The following is an 18,098-nucleotide window of genomic DNA, read 5'->3' on the forward strand; positions in this document are numbered from 1 at the left end:
TTTCTCTCTTAAAAATAAAACAAAACAAAAAAACCCGAACAACCTTTACTAATTCTTTTAAATTTTTATACAATATATTTTAAAAAATTTAAGTATATGTGTGTTTTGACTACATGTGTATGTATACATGTATATACGTATATATGTGTATATGTATACGCACCACGTGTGTACTTGGTACTTGCAGAGGTCAGAGGGCATCAGTTGCCTTAGAACTGTAGTTCTAGATGGTTTTGAACTCTGTCAGATGGTGGCTGGGAGTCAAACCTGGGTTCTTTGGAAAGCAACAAGTGTTCCTAACCACTGAGCCATCTCTCCAGCTCCTCTGGGAATTTTTTTTTTTATTAAGATTTATTTATTTATGTATTACATATACAATATTCTGCTTGTATACCAGAACAGGGCAGCAGATTCATTATAGATGGTTGGGAGCCACCATGTGGTTGCTGGGAATTGAACTCAGGTCCCCTGGAAGAGCAACCAGTGCTCTTAACCTCTGAGTCTTCTCTCCATCCCACTCTGGGAAATCTGTAAAAGCTTTTTCTTCTTAACAGCTCTCTGACCTGGAAGAACAACAATGTCATCAGAATCTAGCAAAAAGCGGAAACCCAAAGTGATCCGAAGTGATGGAACTCCAAGCGAAGGGAAACGGAATCGATCTGACACTGAGCAGGTGAGATCAGCCAGGGCTTTGTGCTGCTGGAAAACTGCAGACTGTAGTCCAATAACTTCCTACGCATATGCAGGAGCTCAGGGTCGCGTGCACCAGAGACACACTTCTGGTTGCCCATACTAAACCAGATAATCGCATTCCCATGACTTGACAAAAGATGATGCTCACATCAGGGGCAAGCCCACTGAATATGATTGGGACCTGCACAGAGAGCATGTTCCAGCATGCTGTTCCCAGCTTGCCTATGCTCCCAAGGTTTGCACTGACTGCACAGCTTAGAGCTTTCATCCTTGGTACCAGAATTTCATCCTTGGTACCAGAATCATGTGCCCATAGGACTTCTGTGGCTCTGGAACTCTTGTCACCAGCAGGATCTTCTGTTCCTTTATATCTGTTTCTCTTAATCACTGCACTATTACTCCAGACCCTCAAAATAAATTCTGATACACATAAATGGGAATTTATGGAAAGAATAAAGGGAAAAGGAAAACAACAGGGTTTTTTTTTCCCTTAGTTTTAGGAAATCCAGATTAATGTGGAGATTTTTCTCTTTCGGCACTGATCATAGCTTGTTAGTTTGTCTGTTTTGTACTATAGTCCAAACTGGCTGGAAGTCAATATTGTCCCACCTGCAATTACAGAAATGGCCTTAGCACTGCAGTTATGGGACTATGCCCCAATGCCTGGCTAGTAGTGTTTTTAAATCCTTTTTTGTATGTGTGTTCTGTGTCCATCCTAGTTGGCCTGGAATCATTGTGTAGACCAGACTGGCCGTACACTTGCAATTGTAATGCTCTGACATAATGAAAGTTGTCATTTTACTGTTCCTGATCCTGCAGGGAGCCCTTCACCCTCTACCTAAGACCTCTCTTGTTGGGTCCACAGGAAGGCAAGTACTACAGTGAGGAAGCTGAGGTTGACCTGCGGGACCCTGGCAGAGACTATGAGTTGTACAAGTACACTTGCCAGGAGCTACAAAGGTTGATGGCTGAGATCCAGGACCTGAAGAGCAAGGGCAGCAAGGATGTGGTAAGGAGAAATCTGGTGTGTCTGCACAGCTGGGCTCCTTTTGCGGTCACTAGGCCCTTCCTGGTCTTGTCCTCTAGCCCAGCCATGATGAGAGTTTGGGGTCTGGAAGCTCAGAGACCTGCCTGTTGATTTGTGAGAATTTGTTGTAACAGCCCAGTCTCCCATTATACTGATCAAAAAGTACAAGGTAACTTCTTCTGTGACTGCAATTTGATATTATTGATTTCATATTTTTTACCCATCAGGCATTTTGCAAAGTGTTGAGAAGTATGTGCAAATAAATCATAGAGCCCCAAATGAAATTATCATGGATGTTAAATGAATTAATCAGGCAGGCATAAAACTAAACTATATCTAAAAACTAGACATGTGAGTTAAGGAAGAATTCACTTTTTGTCATCAGTCTTACATATTTTCATGTATGCTGACAATATTGTTGAGATTCTTACATTCTAGATCTCTATTATTATAACCAAGTTTTATAGCTATGCTTTTGTTACTGTCATTTAAAGTATTGGTAGAGGCCAAGTTTCATGGGATGGCATTGTTGTGTGGAGGCCTCTGTGAGGCTGTAGACGTAGTTATTATTATGGGATGACACTGTTGTGTGGAGGTCTCTGTGAGGTCTGTAGATATAGGTATTATTATGGGGTGGCAGTGCTGTTCGGAGGCCTCTGTGAGGTCTGTAGATGTAGGTATTACGTCAGCTGGTTGTGCTTGTTTTATTTTCTGTTCCTGTTACTTCTGTCCAAGTGGAAATTCTTTTTTTTTCTTTGTTTGTTTTTTGGTTTTTGCCCAGTTTCTTTTATTTTTTTTTAATATAGTCAGGATTCCCTTCTTCCCTCCCTCCCTCCCTTCCTCTCTTCCTCTGTCCCTCTCTCCCTCCCTCTATTCCTCCCTTCGTCTCTTTCTCTCTCTTGCTTTTTTCTTTCTTTTTGAGACTATGTAACCCCTGCTGGCCTTAACTTTCTGTAGACCAGGCTGGCATTGAACTCTTGTTTCTGCCTTCTCATTGCTGGGATTAAAGCCCTTAGTGTACCATCATGCTTGGCCTTTTTCTTCCATTTCTTTTATGACATTTCTCATGGTTCCAAGCTCCCTTTAGACTCTGCTTATGGCCTGGATGGGGATGGCTTGGTAGCTAGGGTTTGAACGGACCTGAGCTATGTTAGTGGTCTTTTCTGTTTTCTTTGTGCACAGGCCATTGAAATAGAAGAACGAAGGATCCAGAGCTGTGTGCATTTCATGACTCTGAAGAAGCTCAACCGATTAGCCCATATCAGGTTAAAGAAAGGAAGAGACCAGACCCACGAGGTAGAGCTGAAAGTTCATAACCTGACTCTCGCCCCTCCTCTCTGTCCCCTTCTTAACTAGCCCTTTGCCCCTTCTCTGACTTCACTGATGCTCATTCCTGCCCCCGATTTCCCTGCTTACTTCATCTTCCCCTCAGGCCAAGCAGAAAGTTGATGCCTACCACCTGCAGCTCCAGAACCTGCTCTACGAAGTGATGCACCTCCAGAAGGAGATCACCAAATGTCTGGAGTTCAAGTGAGTTCGGGAGGACAGGGCTTGGACATACTAGTCCGTGGTAATGCTGGTTCCTACCTGGCTCAGCTTAGAAGATGGCAGGATTTGGGGGAAGGATCAGTAGACAACTTTGAGTGGAGAACCTCAAGCAGTCATTTCAAACTACACAAAGAACCATGGAAGCCTCTCTGCCCCTTCTGAGTTTTGAGTTCAGCACTTGTTAAAAGCAGTTGTTTTTTTTTTTTTCTTCTCCTCAACATGTATCGTTATTATATTCACCTACTACGCCATAGAATACCAGTACCTACTTGCCGCATTGAAAACATAATGTACCTCTTGGTCTGCATCTCCCTCTCCAGTGCTATTTTTGAAACTGTGACAGTTAAAAATGTATAAAAACAACATGAAGGAATGTGATGCCCTACACTATAATCATTGCTTAGATGGAAGTTGGCAAAGTCAGAACATAATGGAACTCAGGTAGGTGGCCACAAAGAAGACTCATGGGCTCTGGAGTTAACATCCGGGCTCTGCCTCTCACTAGCTATATGAACTTGGGCACATTTGAAAAGTGGAAAAGGAGCCGGTGGTGGTGGCACACGCCTTTAATCCCAGCACTTGGGAGGCAGAGGCAGGCAGATCTTTGAGTTTAAGGCCAGCTTGGTCTACATAGTGAGTTCCAGGACAGCAAGGCCACATAAAGAAAACCACCTTGAAAAAAACAGAAACAATAGTTTTAAAATGCAAACAAAAAAAGGAAGAAAATAAAAATGGGAAAAGAGTAAAGTACAAGTAAGTTATGTAGTAATAAGTATTAGGTTTAAAATGGAGATAAAGCTCCATCTCCTAAGAACTGTGTGAGGGGAGGCCAACATGTGTAGCTGCTTATTAACATATGGTATCTATCTATATATAACAGATAGTATCTATCTACCTATATAGTATACTATCTATTTGGCCATGGCCTGAGCACTTAGTACATTAACCCAGCACGATAGCATGAGCCTAGGCTGCAGGGATTCAGTGTCTTAGCAAATAGTTTCCTGTTCAGCAAGGAGACATTTGTAAATTCATTAAGCATCTTTCTATCCTTCTCAATCCTTCAGTTAATTTGTGGATAAATAGGTTTGGCAGATTAGACAAATGATTTTATGGTATGTCACTAATAACCTGTCATCACACTGAAAAGCCTGTCATTGAGCATTTTCTGAGAAAGAATTCCAGAATCTCAAGTATCTGTAGGCTTGGGCTGCATAGGCATAAATGGAAGAACTGCCCCCACTAAAGGGGTCCTGAAAATGGCTGCCTGATAACTTAGGTTTTGTTTATAGGTCAAAGCATGAAGAGATTGATTTGGTCAGTTTAGAGGAATTTTATACAGAGGCTCCACCAAGCATCAGCAAGGCTGAAATCACCATGGGAGACCCTCACCAACAGACCTTGGCCCGTTTGGACTGGGAGCTGGAACAACGGAAAAGGTAGTCCTTCCTCCTTCCTAACCTCGTTAACCGAGCAGTGACAGTGCCTGGTCATGACCCAGTATTAGACCAAATAGTCTCCAAGACCAAATCTCACTTTCTTATTAATTCACACTGGATTCTTCAAACTTGATTGATCAGGCTAATGACTGTCAAAGTTGTCAATACAAAGTTGGAGATGATGGCATGTGGCTCAGTGGTAGAATGTTTGCCCAACACATGTGAGGCTCTTGGCTCAATTCCCAGCACCACAAGGGGGTGAGGGCTGCACTGGAAGATGATGCAGTAGGTAAAGCACTGCTGTGCAAGGTTTTGGACCTGAATTTGGCTCCCAAGTGCATGGGAGAAGGCTGGGTGAAGTGGTGTGAGTCCGGGGTGCAGAGACGAGCAGATCCCACGAGGTTCCTAGTCAGCCGACCCAGCCGGGAGCTCCAGGGTCAATGAGCTCTGCCTCAAAGACTAGGCGGAAAGTCGTAGAGAAAGACAGTCGGCCTGACCTCTGCTCTGTACGTGTGCATGCATGGATGAGTACAGCCACACACACACACACACACACACACACACACACACACACACACACACATTCTCTCTCTCACTCACACAAAATTATATAGAAAGTAGAAATGGGGAGGGGCATGGGGGAAAGCAGTTAGGGGTAACAAGACATGATATCTATGAAAATGTCACAGTGAAACCCATTTGGTGGTTACTAGCTGTGTTAGTTACTTTCCTTGTTACTGTGACGAAATGCCCTAACAAAAGCAGCCTGAGAGGAAAAGGGCTTATTTGGGCTCATGGCAGCTGGTCACTGTGTGTTCCCAGTCAGGAAGAGCACACTGAACATTTGTGCTTCCAAGCGTTCTCCTTTTCATGTAGTGAGACTGGGGCCCAGGGAGTGGTGCTGCCTGCTTTTAGAGATTTCATAGATTGTGTGTGTATACCACATGCTTACAGGTACCAGCAGAGGCCAAAAGATGGCTTCAGATCAGATCTTCTAGAACTAGTTATGTGTGATGGTTGTGAGCTGCCTAAAGGGGTAGGTATCAGAAGCTGAACCCCAGTCTTCTGTAAGAGCAGCAGGTGTTAACTGCTGAGCTGTGTCCATCTTTGTTACCCTCAGTTAACTTAATCACTTTTACTCGATGGATTGTATTCTAGGAAGATCATCTAGGTGTGGGGGATGGGAGGGTGCTCACACATGTGGAGGTCAGCTTTGGAGAGTTATTTCGTTTCTTGTGCTGTGGGTTTTGGGACTTGAACTCAGATCATCAGGCTTGAGCAGCTAGCACTTTTACTTGCTGAATTGTCTTGCTTGCCTCATGGGTGATTATAGATCTTAGTGAGTAGGACCAGCATTAACCATTGCAACCCTGCCATTTGTCAAGATGACACTAGGCATATCTCTTTTAGACCATATACTACCTCTTGTTATCACAGGATCATGGCCATTTCAGAATGCAAATATATTCAGTCCATCTCTAAAAGTCCCCATAGTTTTAACAATCTCAGGATTGTTCAATATCCAATGTCTAAAGACCAGATTTTTCTATATTTCCTAGATTGCCCACAATCTACTGCTCAAGACATCTTGCCTCAGTCTCCCAGTGTTTGGAACTGCAGGCATCCTACAGTTGTGGGCATCAAAGTAATTTTTCTTCCTCTAAAATTTTAATACCTGAGGGGCTGGTGAGATGGCTTCCGTGGGTCAGAGCACATACTGGCTCTTCCAGAGGGCCCCACTTTAGTTCCTGTCACCACTTTCAGGTGGCGCACAACCACCTATAACTCTAGCTCCAGGGGTCCAGTGTCTGTCCTCCTTGAACACTTCCACTCATGCACACATAACCCCCCAATACACACACACACAATTTTAAAATAAAATCTTTAAAAATTTTAATAACTGAGAACTAAATCCATTTTTTTGTTCCTTTTAAATGATCACTATTTGGGGTGGGGGGCGCTTGAGATATGGTCTCTCTATGTAGCCCTTGCTGTCCTGGAACCCAGCAGGTAGACCAGGCTGGCCTCAACTCAGAGATCCGCCTGCCTCTGCCTCCCAAGTGCTGGGATTAAAAGCGTGCACTGTCACGCCCGGCCTAATGTTATTTTTAATTTGGCCTTTTATTGTGGTGTGTGCTTGATGCACATGGTGCATGTGCCATCGTGAGTGTGTGGGAGTAAGAGGACAACTTTGAAATTGGCTCTCTCCTCCTCCCTTTACATGACTTCCTGGGTTCTCAGGGTTAGGCTACCGAGCAAGTGTGCCTTTGCCCAGACTCAGTATAGCCAAGGGTGACTGTGAACTTCTGCTCTTCCTTACTGCATGACCCAATGCTAGGATTTAGGTATGCACTATCACATTTGGATTTGTGGGGTTCTAGGCAAGCCCTCTACCAACTGAGAGACATCTTAAATGACTAAGGACCTTTGTTGCTTGTCTTAGTTAGGGTTTCTGTTGTTGTGATAGAACCCCATGACCAGAAGCAAGTTGGGAAGGAGAAGGTTTATTTCCACTTACAACCCTCAGGTCACATTCTATCACTGAGGGAACCCAGGCAGGAACTCAAGGCAGGAAGCTGGAGTCCTTACCTGGAGCAGAGACAATGGAGGATGCTGTTTACTGGCTTGCTTCCCTTGGTTTGCTCAGGCTGCTTTCTTATACCACCCAGGACCACCAGCTCAGGGCTGACACTGCCCACAGTGTGCTGGGCCTTCCCACATCATTAATCAAGACAATACCCACAGAAACAAACTTTGTTTGGGCTGGTGAGTCAGAGTACTGGCCGTCATACCTGAGGACCTAAGTCCCGTCCCTGGAATCCACACAGTGGAGGGAGAGAGCTGACTTCACAAGCTGTCTTCTGACCTCCACGGCATACATATGTGTACTCATGCTCACAAAGGCACACTAAAATAAATGTTTTAAGAATTTTTATAAAAGTCCTCTAATTTTTCTTTCTTTTTAAAAATTATCTACTTGCTAGTACTGGTAGTATAGGCCTGTAATCCTAGCCACTTGGAAGGCTAGGCTAGCCTAGTGAATTCTAGGTTGTGCTGGTGAATATTTTGTCAACTTGACACATGCTAGAGACATCTGAGAGGAAGGAGGCTCAGTTGAGAAATGCTTCCAGAAGGTTGGCCTCTAGGCAAGCTCATGGAGCATTTTCTTGGTTAATGATGGATGTGGAAGGGCCCAGCCCACTGTGGGCAGTGGTAGCTCTGCGCAAATGGTCCTTGGTGTATAAGAAAATAGGAAAAAGGAACTAGCAGCATTCCTCCATGGCTTTTTCAGTTCTGGCTCCAGGTTCTTGCCTTGAGTTCCTGCCCTGATTTCTCAGTTGTAAGATCTTTCCTCCCCAAGTTGCTTTTTGCTCTTGTTTTATCATAGCACTAGAAATCCTAACTAAGACAGAAGTTAACATGTATAAGTGAGACCCTATATCAAAATGAGAAAGAAAAAAAAAAGGGAAAAGAAAGGAAAAAAGAAGTATCTGTCCTCTGAGAATGGTGATACACTTGTCACTTGGAAGGCTGATGTGGGAAGATTGCCATGAGTTCAAAGTCAGTCAGCCTAAGTTATAAAGCAAGACCAGTGAGATAGCTCAGGGGATAATTACTGCCAAGCCTGACAACTTGAGCTTGATCCCTGCATGCCATAATGCATGTACCCTCTTCCTGCCTCCCACATAAAATAAATAAATGTAACAAAATGTTTACATTAATATATTCAAGGATTTATGTAATTATTAAGTTTGATAGTGCCTGTGTGGAACTCACTAAAAGGGCTTGGCACATAGTAAGTGCTGGCTGTCATTAGAATTGTCAATAGCTGTTAAAAGTAGGGTCTGAGAGTGAACAGATATGTTGAGCTATCCCTTCAAAGGTGTCGGTGACAGTACCCTGGCTGCCCTTTAGGCTGGCAGAGAAGTACCGAGAGTGTCTTTCCAACAAGGAGAAGATCCTGAAGGAGATTGAGGTGAAGAAGGAGTACCTGAGCAGCCTGCAGCCTCGCCTCAACAGCATCATGCAGGTGAGCGGGCTCTGCCTTACCACAGGCCAGCTGCAGACACCCCGTTTCCCACCACCATCCTTAGCTGGTTACACTGTGGAGATGCTTTTCTGGGAAATACTGGGCCACTGGGTCAGGAGCGTGTGCACGCGAGCACGCACGCATCAGGAACCTACGCACACGTGCACACGCACACGCACACACTCACACTCACGCGCCTGGACTGTTGTTTGTCAAAGCTTTCAGGTAAGACTTCCCTGCATGCTCCTCACCAGCCTGCTGTCTCTAGGCACTTAAACTTGCTTTCTGCAAACATCTACTTAGGTCTACTCAATACCTCAGGGGCTGATGATGAAAAGTAGATGGCTTTCTGAAATAACTTGACTCATGTTTGAAAAGCTTCCACTTTACCTACATAGAATCTCTCTCCCTCTTCCTTACCCTCTCCCCCTCCTTCTCTTTCTCTCTTTATATGTATATATATATATGTACATATATATATACACACATATATATGTATGTATGCACACACATATATACACATACACACATATGTGCATGTGTGTATGTGACCTGGTTTTTGTTTGCTTCTGATGCCAGATTCAAGCAAGATAAATGGCTAATATGGAGGAACCAGTAGGATTCCAGAGAAATTATAAATGTGTTTTTCTAGGACTTGTCTCTGCACTTCTTCCCTTCATGGAAGTTCTAGGCATGGAATTAGAGTTGTCAGTAAAAATGTATTTTTCTATTAGAACTTCATAATAGGAGAAAAAAGAACATGGAGCTGGGCTGTTGATGGACGTGGGAAATTGAGGCAGGAAGATTGTTAGTTTGAGGCCAGCCTGGCCTGAATAAAGAGCAGACTCTAGGAAACCTGGGCTACAGAACAAGACTATTTCTCAAAAACAATCAAGAAGCTGTATGTGCTGGTATGTGCCTTGAGGCCAGCCTAGTCTGCATAGGAGTTCCAAACTAGTGAGGTCTACATGGTGAGATTCTGTCTCAAATAAACAGAGAAAGGAAGAGAGGGAGAAGAGAGAATGAGAATTAGTGATTCTTGTACAACACTCCATGCCCTCTGCATTGCTATATATTCTCTGAAGTGCTGCCTTACTGCTTGATAGGCCATGTAGAACATAGGAACAAACCTCTCAGAGAGTAACTAGGTAGAAAGATGTATTATGGGCTGGAGAGATGGCTCACTGATTAAGAGCACTGTCTGCCCTTCCAGAGATTCTGAGTTCAGTTCCCAGCCACCACATGGTGGCTCACAGCCATCTATAATGAGATCTGATGCTGTCTTCTGGCATGCAAAGTGACCTACAGAGAGAGCACTCATATAAAAAATAAAGAAATAATTCTTTTAAAAAAAAAAAGGAAAGAAAGATGTATCATGAAACAATCATAGTACAGTTTCATTTGTGTGCCTTGGTTTGTAGTGTGTCTATATGGAGATTATATATGTATGTGAGTTTTGTGTGTGCTTGATAAAAAGGCTGTATACACACCAAACCCATTAACAGTTACCTTGCCAACCAGGAGATTTTGTTTTATAAAATAAATTTGAATATACCTTTTATCTTTTTTTCTTTCCTTCCTATATTTTTTCTTTTCTTTCTTTTTCTTTCATATATATATATATAATCACTTTAAAAATTAAAATCTGGGTATATATGCTTGTAGTCCCAACAACTAAAAAGGGCGATTACTTGGGATCATGAGGTTGAGACCATCCTGGCCAACATAGCCAGACCTGCATCCCAAAAAATATCACAATGAAAATGACAGAAAAGACGGCTCAGTGGTTAAGAGCACTGGCTGCTCTTCCAGAGGATCCTGGTTCAATTTCCAGAGTCCTCATGGTAGCTCACAATCATCTGTAACTCCAGTTCCAGTGCTTCTTCTTATGGCCTTTTTGGGCATGCGCATGGTATGCAGATATAATGCTGAGAAAATATACATGTACATAAAAGAAAAATAAATTTTAAATTAAAAATTATTATTATTATTTTTTGAGACAGGGTCTCTCTACATAGCACAAATTCACAGAGATTCTCCTGCCTTCCAAAATCTAAGATTCAATGTATACACCATCATGCTTGGCTTAAAATTTTTTTTTCTTTTCTTTTTATTTATTTATTTATTTATTTTTATCAGTTACATTTTATTAACTCTGTATCCCAGCCATGTCCCGATCCCTCATTCCCTCCCAGTCCCTCCCTCCCTCCCTCATCTCCACCGTGCCCCTTTCCAAGTCCACTGATAGGGGGGACCTCCTCCCCATTCATCTGATCCTGTTTTATCAGGTATCTTCAGGACTGGCTGCAAAGCCCTCCTCTGTGGCCTAACAGGACTGCTCCTCCCTTCGGGGGTGGGGAGACCAAAGAGCCAGTCATTGAGTTCCTGTTAGAAATAGTCCTTGTTACCCTCACTTTGGGAAACCAATTGGTTACTGAGCTACCACAGGCTACATCTGAGTGGAGGTTCTAGGTTATATCCATACATGGTCCTTGGTTGAATGTCAGTCTCAGAAAAGACCCTGTGCCCAGATATATTTGGTCCTTGTGGAGCTCCTATCCTTTCCCCATCAGACTAACTCCCCTTCTTTCTTATGATTCCCTGTACTCTGCCAAAGGTTTGGTCATGAGTCTTTGCTTTGAAAACACTGCTAGTTAGAGTCTTTCAGATGCGCTCAGTAGACTCCTGTCATACGTTCAGTGCACATCCCATCTGTCTTTCTAAACGAGGATTGATCATCTTACCCCATGTCCGCTCAATTGATTATCTTTTTTAGGTGTATAGATTTCATTATGTTTATCATATCTTACAGGTCTATATAAGTGAGTATATCCCATGCCAGCTATACCACTGCTAGGTATATACCCAAAGTTTGTTCAAGTACACAAAAAGGACACTTGCTCAACCATGTTTATAGCAGCTCTATTTGTAATAGCCAGAACCTGGAAACAACCCAGATGTCCATCAACGGTGGAATGGGTACAGAAATTGTGGTATTTTTATACAATGGAATACTACTCAGCAATCAAAAAGGAGGAAATCATGAAATTTGCAGGCAAATGGTGGGATCTAGAAAAGATCATTCTGAGTGAAATATCCCAGAAGGAGAAAGACAAACATGGGATATACTCGCTTGGCTTAAATTTAAACATATTTTTAAGGCAGGCATAGTGGCATATGCCTTTAATCCCAGCATTCAGGGAGGCGGAAGCAGGCGGATCTCAGTGAGTTTTGAGGCCAGCCTGGTCTACAAAGTGAGTTCTAGGACAGCCAAGGCTACACAGAGAAAACCTGTCAAGAAAAAAAAAAAAGTCTTAATTTCTTGGCGCTTGGGATGCATTTCAGTGGTAGATTGCATGCTTAGTATACAGAAGTACTAGGTGCATTCCCCAGCACCAAAAACTGATGCCAATACCTTTACATGCAGAAAGTATTCAACTCATAAATGTCTAGCTGAATGACTGTTTACTGCGTGAACGCATCTATGTAACCACTCAAGTCAAGAGAAAGAACTTAATTTTTAAAAATTTTATGTGTATGAGTGTTTTGCCTCATATATGTTCCACATGTGCCTGGTACCCTCAAAAGTCACAAGATTGGATTTTTCTGGCACTGGAGTTACAGGTGGGTGTGAGCCACCATGTGGGTGCTGGAAACAGAACCCAGGTCATATAGAAATGCAGTCAGTGCTCTTAATGCTGAGCCATCTGAGTTAACAGCATGAGCCAGCCCGTGCTGCTCTTATTTCCAGCTCCCAGACACTATAGTAACCTTATTTTGCATCCTTAGTAACTGTTATTTTGGCTTTTATCATCATAGACTGGATTTTCTCTGGATTGAACTGTATTTAAATAGACTCATTAACTCTGCGTCAGGGTTTTTTGTTTGTTTTTTATTTATTGCTTTTTTTCCTCAGTGGTATGTTTTTGAAACTTACCTGTGTTTCTCTGAGTATCAAGAGTTTTTTTGTTTTTTTTTTTTTTTGTAATAACTTGATTTCAGAAGTTCCCAGTTCAGGTCTGTTATAAATAATGTGGCTCTGAGTATTGTCATACATGATTTTTGGTCCTCACTTGTACACATTTCTATTGCATATATACCTAGGAATAAAGCTGCTGGGTCATGTAGATGATTCCTGTGCATGCATTTAGCTTTGCTAGCCTCTGAGCCCATTCCTGGAGTGATCATGCAGACTGCTAGATATTCCATGAGCACCCACGGAGCTTCAGATCCCTCAGGATCCCTGCCCGTGCTTAAAACTGCCGCTTCTCCTAGTCTTAGCTAGTCTGGAGGGTCCCATTTGGCTTTAGTTTCCTTTAAAACTTTTGTTTGTTTGTTTATTGTGTGTTGTATACACGTCGCAAAGGTGGAAGTCAGAGGACAGCTTGCAGGAATCAGTTTTCTCCTTCCACCATGAGTGCTCCAGAGATCAAACTCAGGTCAGGCTTGGTGGCAAGTGCCTTTACCTGCCAACCCATCTCAGGCCCACTGTTTTTTGTTTTGTTTTTCATTTCATCAGAGACTTGTGATGTTGAGTATAATACATTTCTCTTTCCTTAATCCCTCTGCCCCTTTCTTGTTCTGTTTGCGACTAAGCCACAACCTCAGCCCCTTAATGTTTTCTGATAATGTTAGAAATGTGCAAGTGACACATTTACATAATTTTCTTTTTTTACTCTGTTGCTGTTACAAAATGCATTTGATTTTTTTTTTTTTTATCTTGAGCTTTTGTCTCAGCATAGTTCCACTGGTTTGTTATGTGTCACTATTTTGTGACAGAGCTCAGTAATAGAATGTTTGCCTCACATGCGCAAGGCTCTGGTCTCAGTCTCCAGTTCAGCAAGATAAAGATAAAAAGCTAGTCAGTCACAAAGCAGCTTTGTGGGTAGACTAAAAACTTCCTCTGTTGCTTGCAGGCTTCCCTGCCAGTGCAAGAATACCTGTTCATGCCGTTCGACCAGGCACACAAGCAGTATGAGACTGCCAGGCACCTGCCACCTCCCCTCTATGTGCTCTTTGTGCAGGCCACTGCATACGGGCAGGCTTGTGGTGAGTATGGCGGCTGGGCAAGGAGGGGACTATGGGAGAAGCCTTAGCGAGAAAGGACTGCCTTCCTCAGATAGTTCCCCGGCTCTGCCCAAAGAGCCCTCAGGTGACAGGTGCTGCCTCCCCTTTGCACCTTCAGTGTGGCTGCTAAGCCAGCTAGCCTGAGGCTTGAATAATGTGATGGACATTTCAGAATGAAAGCTTTGCATCTTCATGAGCCTGGCTGTTCAGCTCTTAGGCACAGTGCCCAGGCGGCCTGTGTAGCTCTCAGTGCTCACTCCATCAAGAAACACTGGACAGGTAGATCTCTTTCTCCTGTTGTGTTTTGGGGCGGGGTGCTTGGAGAATTCAGGTCCTGGGCAACACTCCCTGTCTTTTGCACGCTCGAAGTAGCCTCCGTGACTTGTGTTGCCTTACCAGTGAGAGGAAGAACCTGCAGTTGCTCAGGACAGCCTGTGGCTCTGCTAAGGTTTTTAAAAAGTTTTTCTGCTCTGCCCCAGTGCAGCTCTCACTTAGCACTAAACTCTTCTTCCTGTTCATAACTTATCCCACGGCATCAGGCAGACATATACTGTTCCTGTGCATGCCCTTGTCCCAGCCATGGCACCAAGACATTACTGTGTCTTTTCTTGTGTCTTCTTGGTCCGTCTCGTCTTCTCCTTCCCCTTTGTTCTCTTCCGTTGCCATCATCAGCTCATATGAAATCCTCCTCCCAGCCCCCTAGACAGGGTGAGTAACTTTCTTTTGCGTTTAAAGTTCTGCTGTTCCCACTTGTATTTTCTTAGATTTAAGAGCAAAGTGTTAAAAAGACTGCTGTAGTGAGGGCTTGACTCTGTGGCAGGTGACTGTCCCGCATGTGGGCGGTGAGCTCGACCCCAAGACAGTCTCCAGTGCTCACTTGGGGTGACCTGCTTGCTTGGTTGGAATGGGGTGGTTTGTATATTGTTTCCAGATATAAAGCAGTAGTTGGCAGTTGGGGGGGGGCTTTTTTCTTTACAGTGTAGTTAGGCAAATGGCATGAGGTTCTGTGACATTCCCACACTTACGGTAGAGAAGGAGGAGCTGGGGTATAGCTTACGTCCTGGGTTCCATCCCCCAGTACCGTCAGGAAAAAGGGCAGAGGAAGTAGAGTGTGGCTTATTTGCTCACAGCAGTAGGACGTGCATGGAGACTGCTCATGGGACAGCAGGGCAGACTGTCACTGAGTGCTTGAGAGCCAAGCTGAGTCCAGTGAGCCTGAAGTGGCTCTGCTCTGCTCGTTCCTGAGTGGGGTTTGTTTCTGCCTGGGCACTAAGTTCCTCTACGTAGGCGTAATAACAGTGTGCCCCATATGGTGTGAGACTCAAGAGTGTAGTTACTTCTCTGTTTTGTGGGCTGGGAATCAAAGCCACAGCCTTACGCATATTAACCATGTGCGACAGTTCTGACCCTCAAAGCTAATGTAGCTAAAAATGGAGCCCTTAGTCCATCAACCTCCTGCCACTCGAAAAACAGCTACTGCTTCCCAACATGTTAAATAGATATAGAAACTGAGCCTCGGGTCAGTAAGATTACCTTCCACACCACAAATTCAGTAATGAATAGGACAGGAATTAAGGTCTGGGACTAAGCTTGCAGTATCCATGTTCCTGCCTGCTCTTCTCCGCGGCCCAGTGAAGTGACCAGGGCAGCTCAGGTGCTTAGTGACATGCAGAATCCAGAACTTTTTACAGAAAGTGACCCGTCATCTCTGGGGTGTGGATGGTGCCAGCTTCTGGGTGAGAGCTTCTTAGGACAGCTGGTGGGAGAGTCCTGCGGGGTGTCCTGGGTTCCACCAGTCTCAGGGATGCTTGCCTGGGAAGCCGTGCTCTGGATTATTTGTTCTTAGCAACTCTAGAGAAAAGACTTTAGTTTCGGTCTCCTTCCTCTGTGTGGACAGAGGGTGCCCTCACACTCAGCCAGTAGAGCTGGGACAGGGAAGGGAGAAGCCCAGGGGCTGAGTCGGCTTGCACGCAGCAACCTCCCAGCAGCTTTTCCAATAGGCCTTTTCTCATCTCCAGATAAGACGTTGTCTGTGGCCATTGAAGGCAGCGTGGATGAAGCCAAAGCTCTCTTCAAACCCCCTGAGGACTCCCAAGGTAACATGGTAAATGGGAGACCTCACCAAGGATACCAAATCACTCCCAAGGTCTTGGTCCATTGAGAACTAGCCGGCCTGATGCTGTATAGCGGGAGGCTTGACTTTATTGTCAGTTTTAGGATAGGCCAAGAGAACTCAGTTTCCAGAGTCACCAAATGCAGCCTTTGGATTTCAGTCCTGCCACTCACTAGTACTCACCAGCACTTGACCCTGAGGAAGCAGGTAACATTTTTGACTCATTGTAAAAGGTAGCTGGAAACTGATTATGGATTGATGACGATGGTCCCTGAAGTTTGACAGCTGCAGCAGGAAACATTGCCATAGGTTTAAAGCCAAACTGGTTAAAACAGCAACTTTCAGGGCAGCCAGTGTAACATACTGAGACCCGGTTTCAGACGCCCCTACTGTCCCCAGAAAAGAAAATAAATTCCTCATATAGAATCAGAATCATTGTGTGGATTCCATGAAAAAACAGTCTTATCTTCTGCATGCAGCGACCCTCTATACCTGCGGCCATTGTTATTTATGCTGTTCTTAGAACCAGTTACTAATAGACAGCTTTATGCTCCATAGAAAGACATTTAAAAGACCCTTGAAAACCAGGTCTGGAAGGTGGGGACATGGCTCAGTAGGTTAAGTGCTTGCTACACAAACATGAAGGCCTGAGTTCTGGCCCCCGATCCCCACAATCAAAAAAAGCTGGCTATGACAGCACAGTGACACACACCTGTAATCCCAACACTTGGGGAGGCAGCGGCAGGTGGATCTCTGTGAGTTCAAGGCCAGCCTGGTCTACAAAGTCTAGGACAGCCAAGGCTATACAGAGAAACCCTGCCTGAAAACAAAACAGTATAGTATATGCTTTTAACTTCAGTGCTGGGGGTGGATAAAGGTAGATCCCAGGAGCTGCCTGGCCAGCCAGTCTAGCTGGAATATCCAGCTTTGTGAAAGACTGCCTCAAAAATAAATAATTAAGCAAAACCTGGATATGGTGGTGCCTTCCTTTAATCCAGCACTCAGTAGGCAGAGGCAAGCAGATAGATCTCTGTGAGTTTGAGGCCAGCTAAGACAGTCAGAAGTGTATAGGCCCTGTTTCAAAAAAACAAAAATAAAATGGAGAGATGATTGATAGGTGCATTCTGAGTACAAACTCTGGCCTGTGTTCACACACACATGCACGCATATACACATATACCTGGTGGGATTCTAAGTCATTCTTTTTTTCCATTATGTTTTCTATTCCAAGTAAGAAGCAGCCAATTAACTCAATACTTATTTGAAGGAACTCAGACAAAGGACCGTCTCTGGGTGGGCCCCTCAGTCCCTGTGTTTGAGGTTCGTCATCAGGGAGCCTCTGCAGTTACCTCACTTCTCTCTACCTTCTCTGTGTGGCTTCAGATGATGAGAGCGACTCTGATGCGGAGGAGGAGCAGACCACGGTGAGCCCTGTTTCTGCTGTGGGAATGTCATGGAGCCATGCTGATGTTCTCAAGCGCCACACTCCTAAAAGCAAGAGGAGGAGGGTAGAATAGGTTCTGCTGGGTCAGGAGCAAGGCAGCTGGGCAGCTGAGGCAAAAGGTCCCATGCAGCTGTGCCGAGGCTCTGAGAGTTAGAGAGATGCGAAGGGGAAATTCCTATAACTCATGCTTGGGTCTTTCTTTTGTCTAGAAGCGGCGTCGACCCACACTTGGGGTTCAGTTGGATGACAAGCGCAAGGAGATGCTGAAAAGGCACCCACTGTCAGTCTTGATTGATCTGAAGTGCAAAGGTCTGACTGTATTCACTTCATGCCCCTAGTACCTCAGAGCTTGGTCAGTTGTTGATGCAAAGGGTCCAGTAAGCTAGAGACTCTTTGCCTGTAATATTTCAGTCTTCTATTTCTGTTTTTCCTCCTTAAAAAAAATTTTTTTTTAAAGAGCCAATTCTAGTTCCATTGAAGATTTATTTATTATTTATACAGTATTCTGCCTGCATGCCCTGGAAGAGCAGTCATTGCTCTACCTTTGAGCCATCTCTCCAGCCCCTAAAAATTTTTTTTAACATTTATTTATTGTGTGTGTGTTCGCACATACCACTGCAGCAGGTTTGTGGAAGTCAAAGAACAGCATGTGGGAATTGATTCTTTGTGCCATGTGCGTCTCAAGAATTGAGCTGAGACTAAGGTGGCCAGTGCCTTTACTCTCTGAACTGTCTCAC

The 18,098-nt window shown here is 44.1% G+C and overlaps 1 protein-coding gene across 3 annotated transcripts in view; it reads left to right on the forward strand.

Annotated features, from left to right (window-relative positions):
- Thoc5 (THO complex subunit 5) overlaps window positions 1–18,098 on the forward strand; it is a 34,240-nt gene that overhangs the window by 3,496 nt on the left and 12,646 nt on the right. For 2 of the 3 annotated variants that reach the window (XM_021632731.2, XM_060365583.1), the window contains exons 2-12: window positions 555–673; window positions 1,559–1,702; window positions 2,903–3,016; window positions 3,153–3,250; window positions 4,561–4,707; window positions 8,623–8,737; window positions 13,654–13,786; window positions 14,477–14,512; window positions 15,823–15,900; window positions 17,301–17,341; window positions 17,571–17,670. In XM_021632731.2, coding sequence (XP_021488406.1) covers window positions 578–673; window positions 1,559–1,702; window positions 2,903–3,016; window positions 3,153–3,250; window positions 4,561–4,707; window positions 8,623–8,737; window positions 13,654–13,786; window positions 14,477–14,512; window positions 15,823–15,900; window positions 17,301–17,341; window positions 17,571–17,670 — 1,102 coding nt within the window. In that variant the 5' untranslated portion in view covers window positions 555–577. The remainder of the gene's footprint in view (window positions 1–554; window positions 674–1,558; window positions 1,703–2,902; window positions 3,017–3,152; window positions 3,251–4,560; window positions 4,708–8,622; window positions 8,738–13,653; window positions 13,787–14,476; window positions 14,513–15,822; window positions 15,901–17,300; window positions 17,342–17,570; window positions 17,671–18,098) is intronic. The other variant, XM_021632732.2, reaches the window with a different exon arrangement.

The sequence above is a fragment of the Meriones unguiculatus genome, chromosome 12 (assembly GCF_030254825.1).
Source record: "Meriones unguiculatus strain TT.TT164.6M chromosome 12, Bangor_MerUng_6.1, whole genome shotgun sequence".
In the NCBI taxonomy this organism is placed as follows: domain Eukaryota; kingdom Metazoa; phylum Chordata; class Mammalia; order Rodentia; family Muridae; genus Meriones; species Meriones unguiculatus.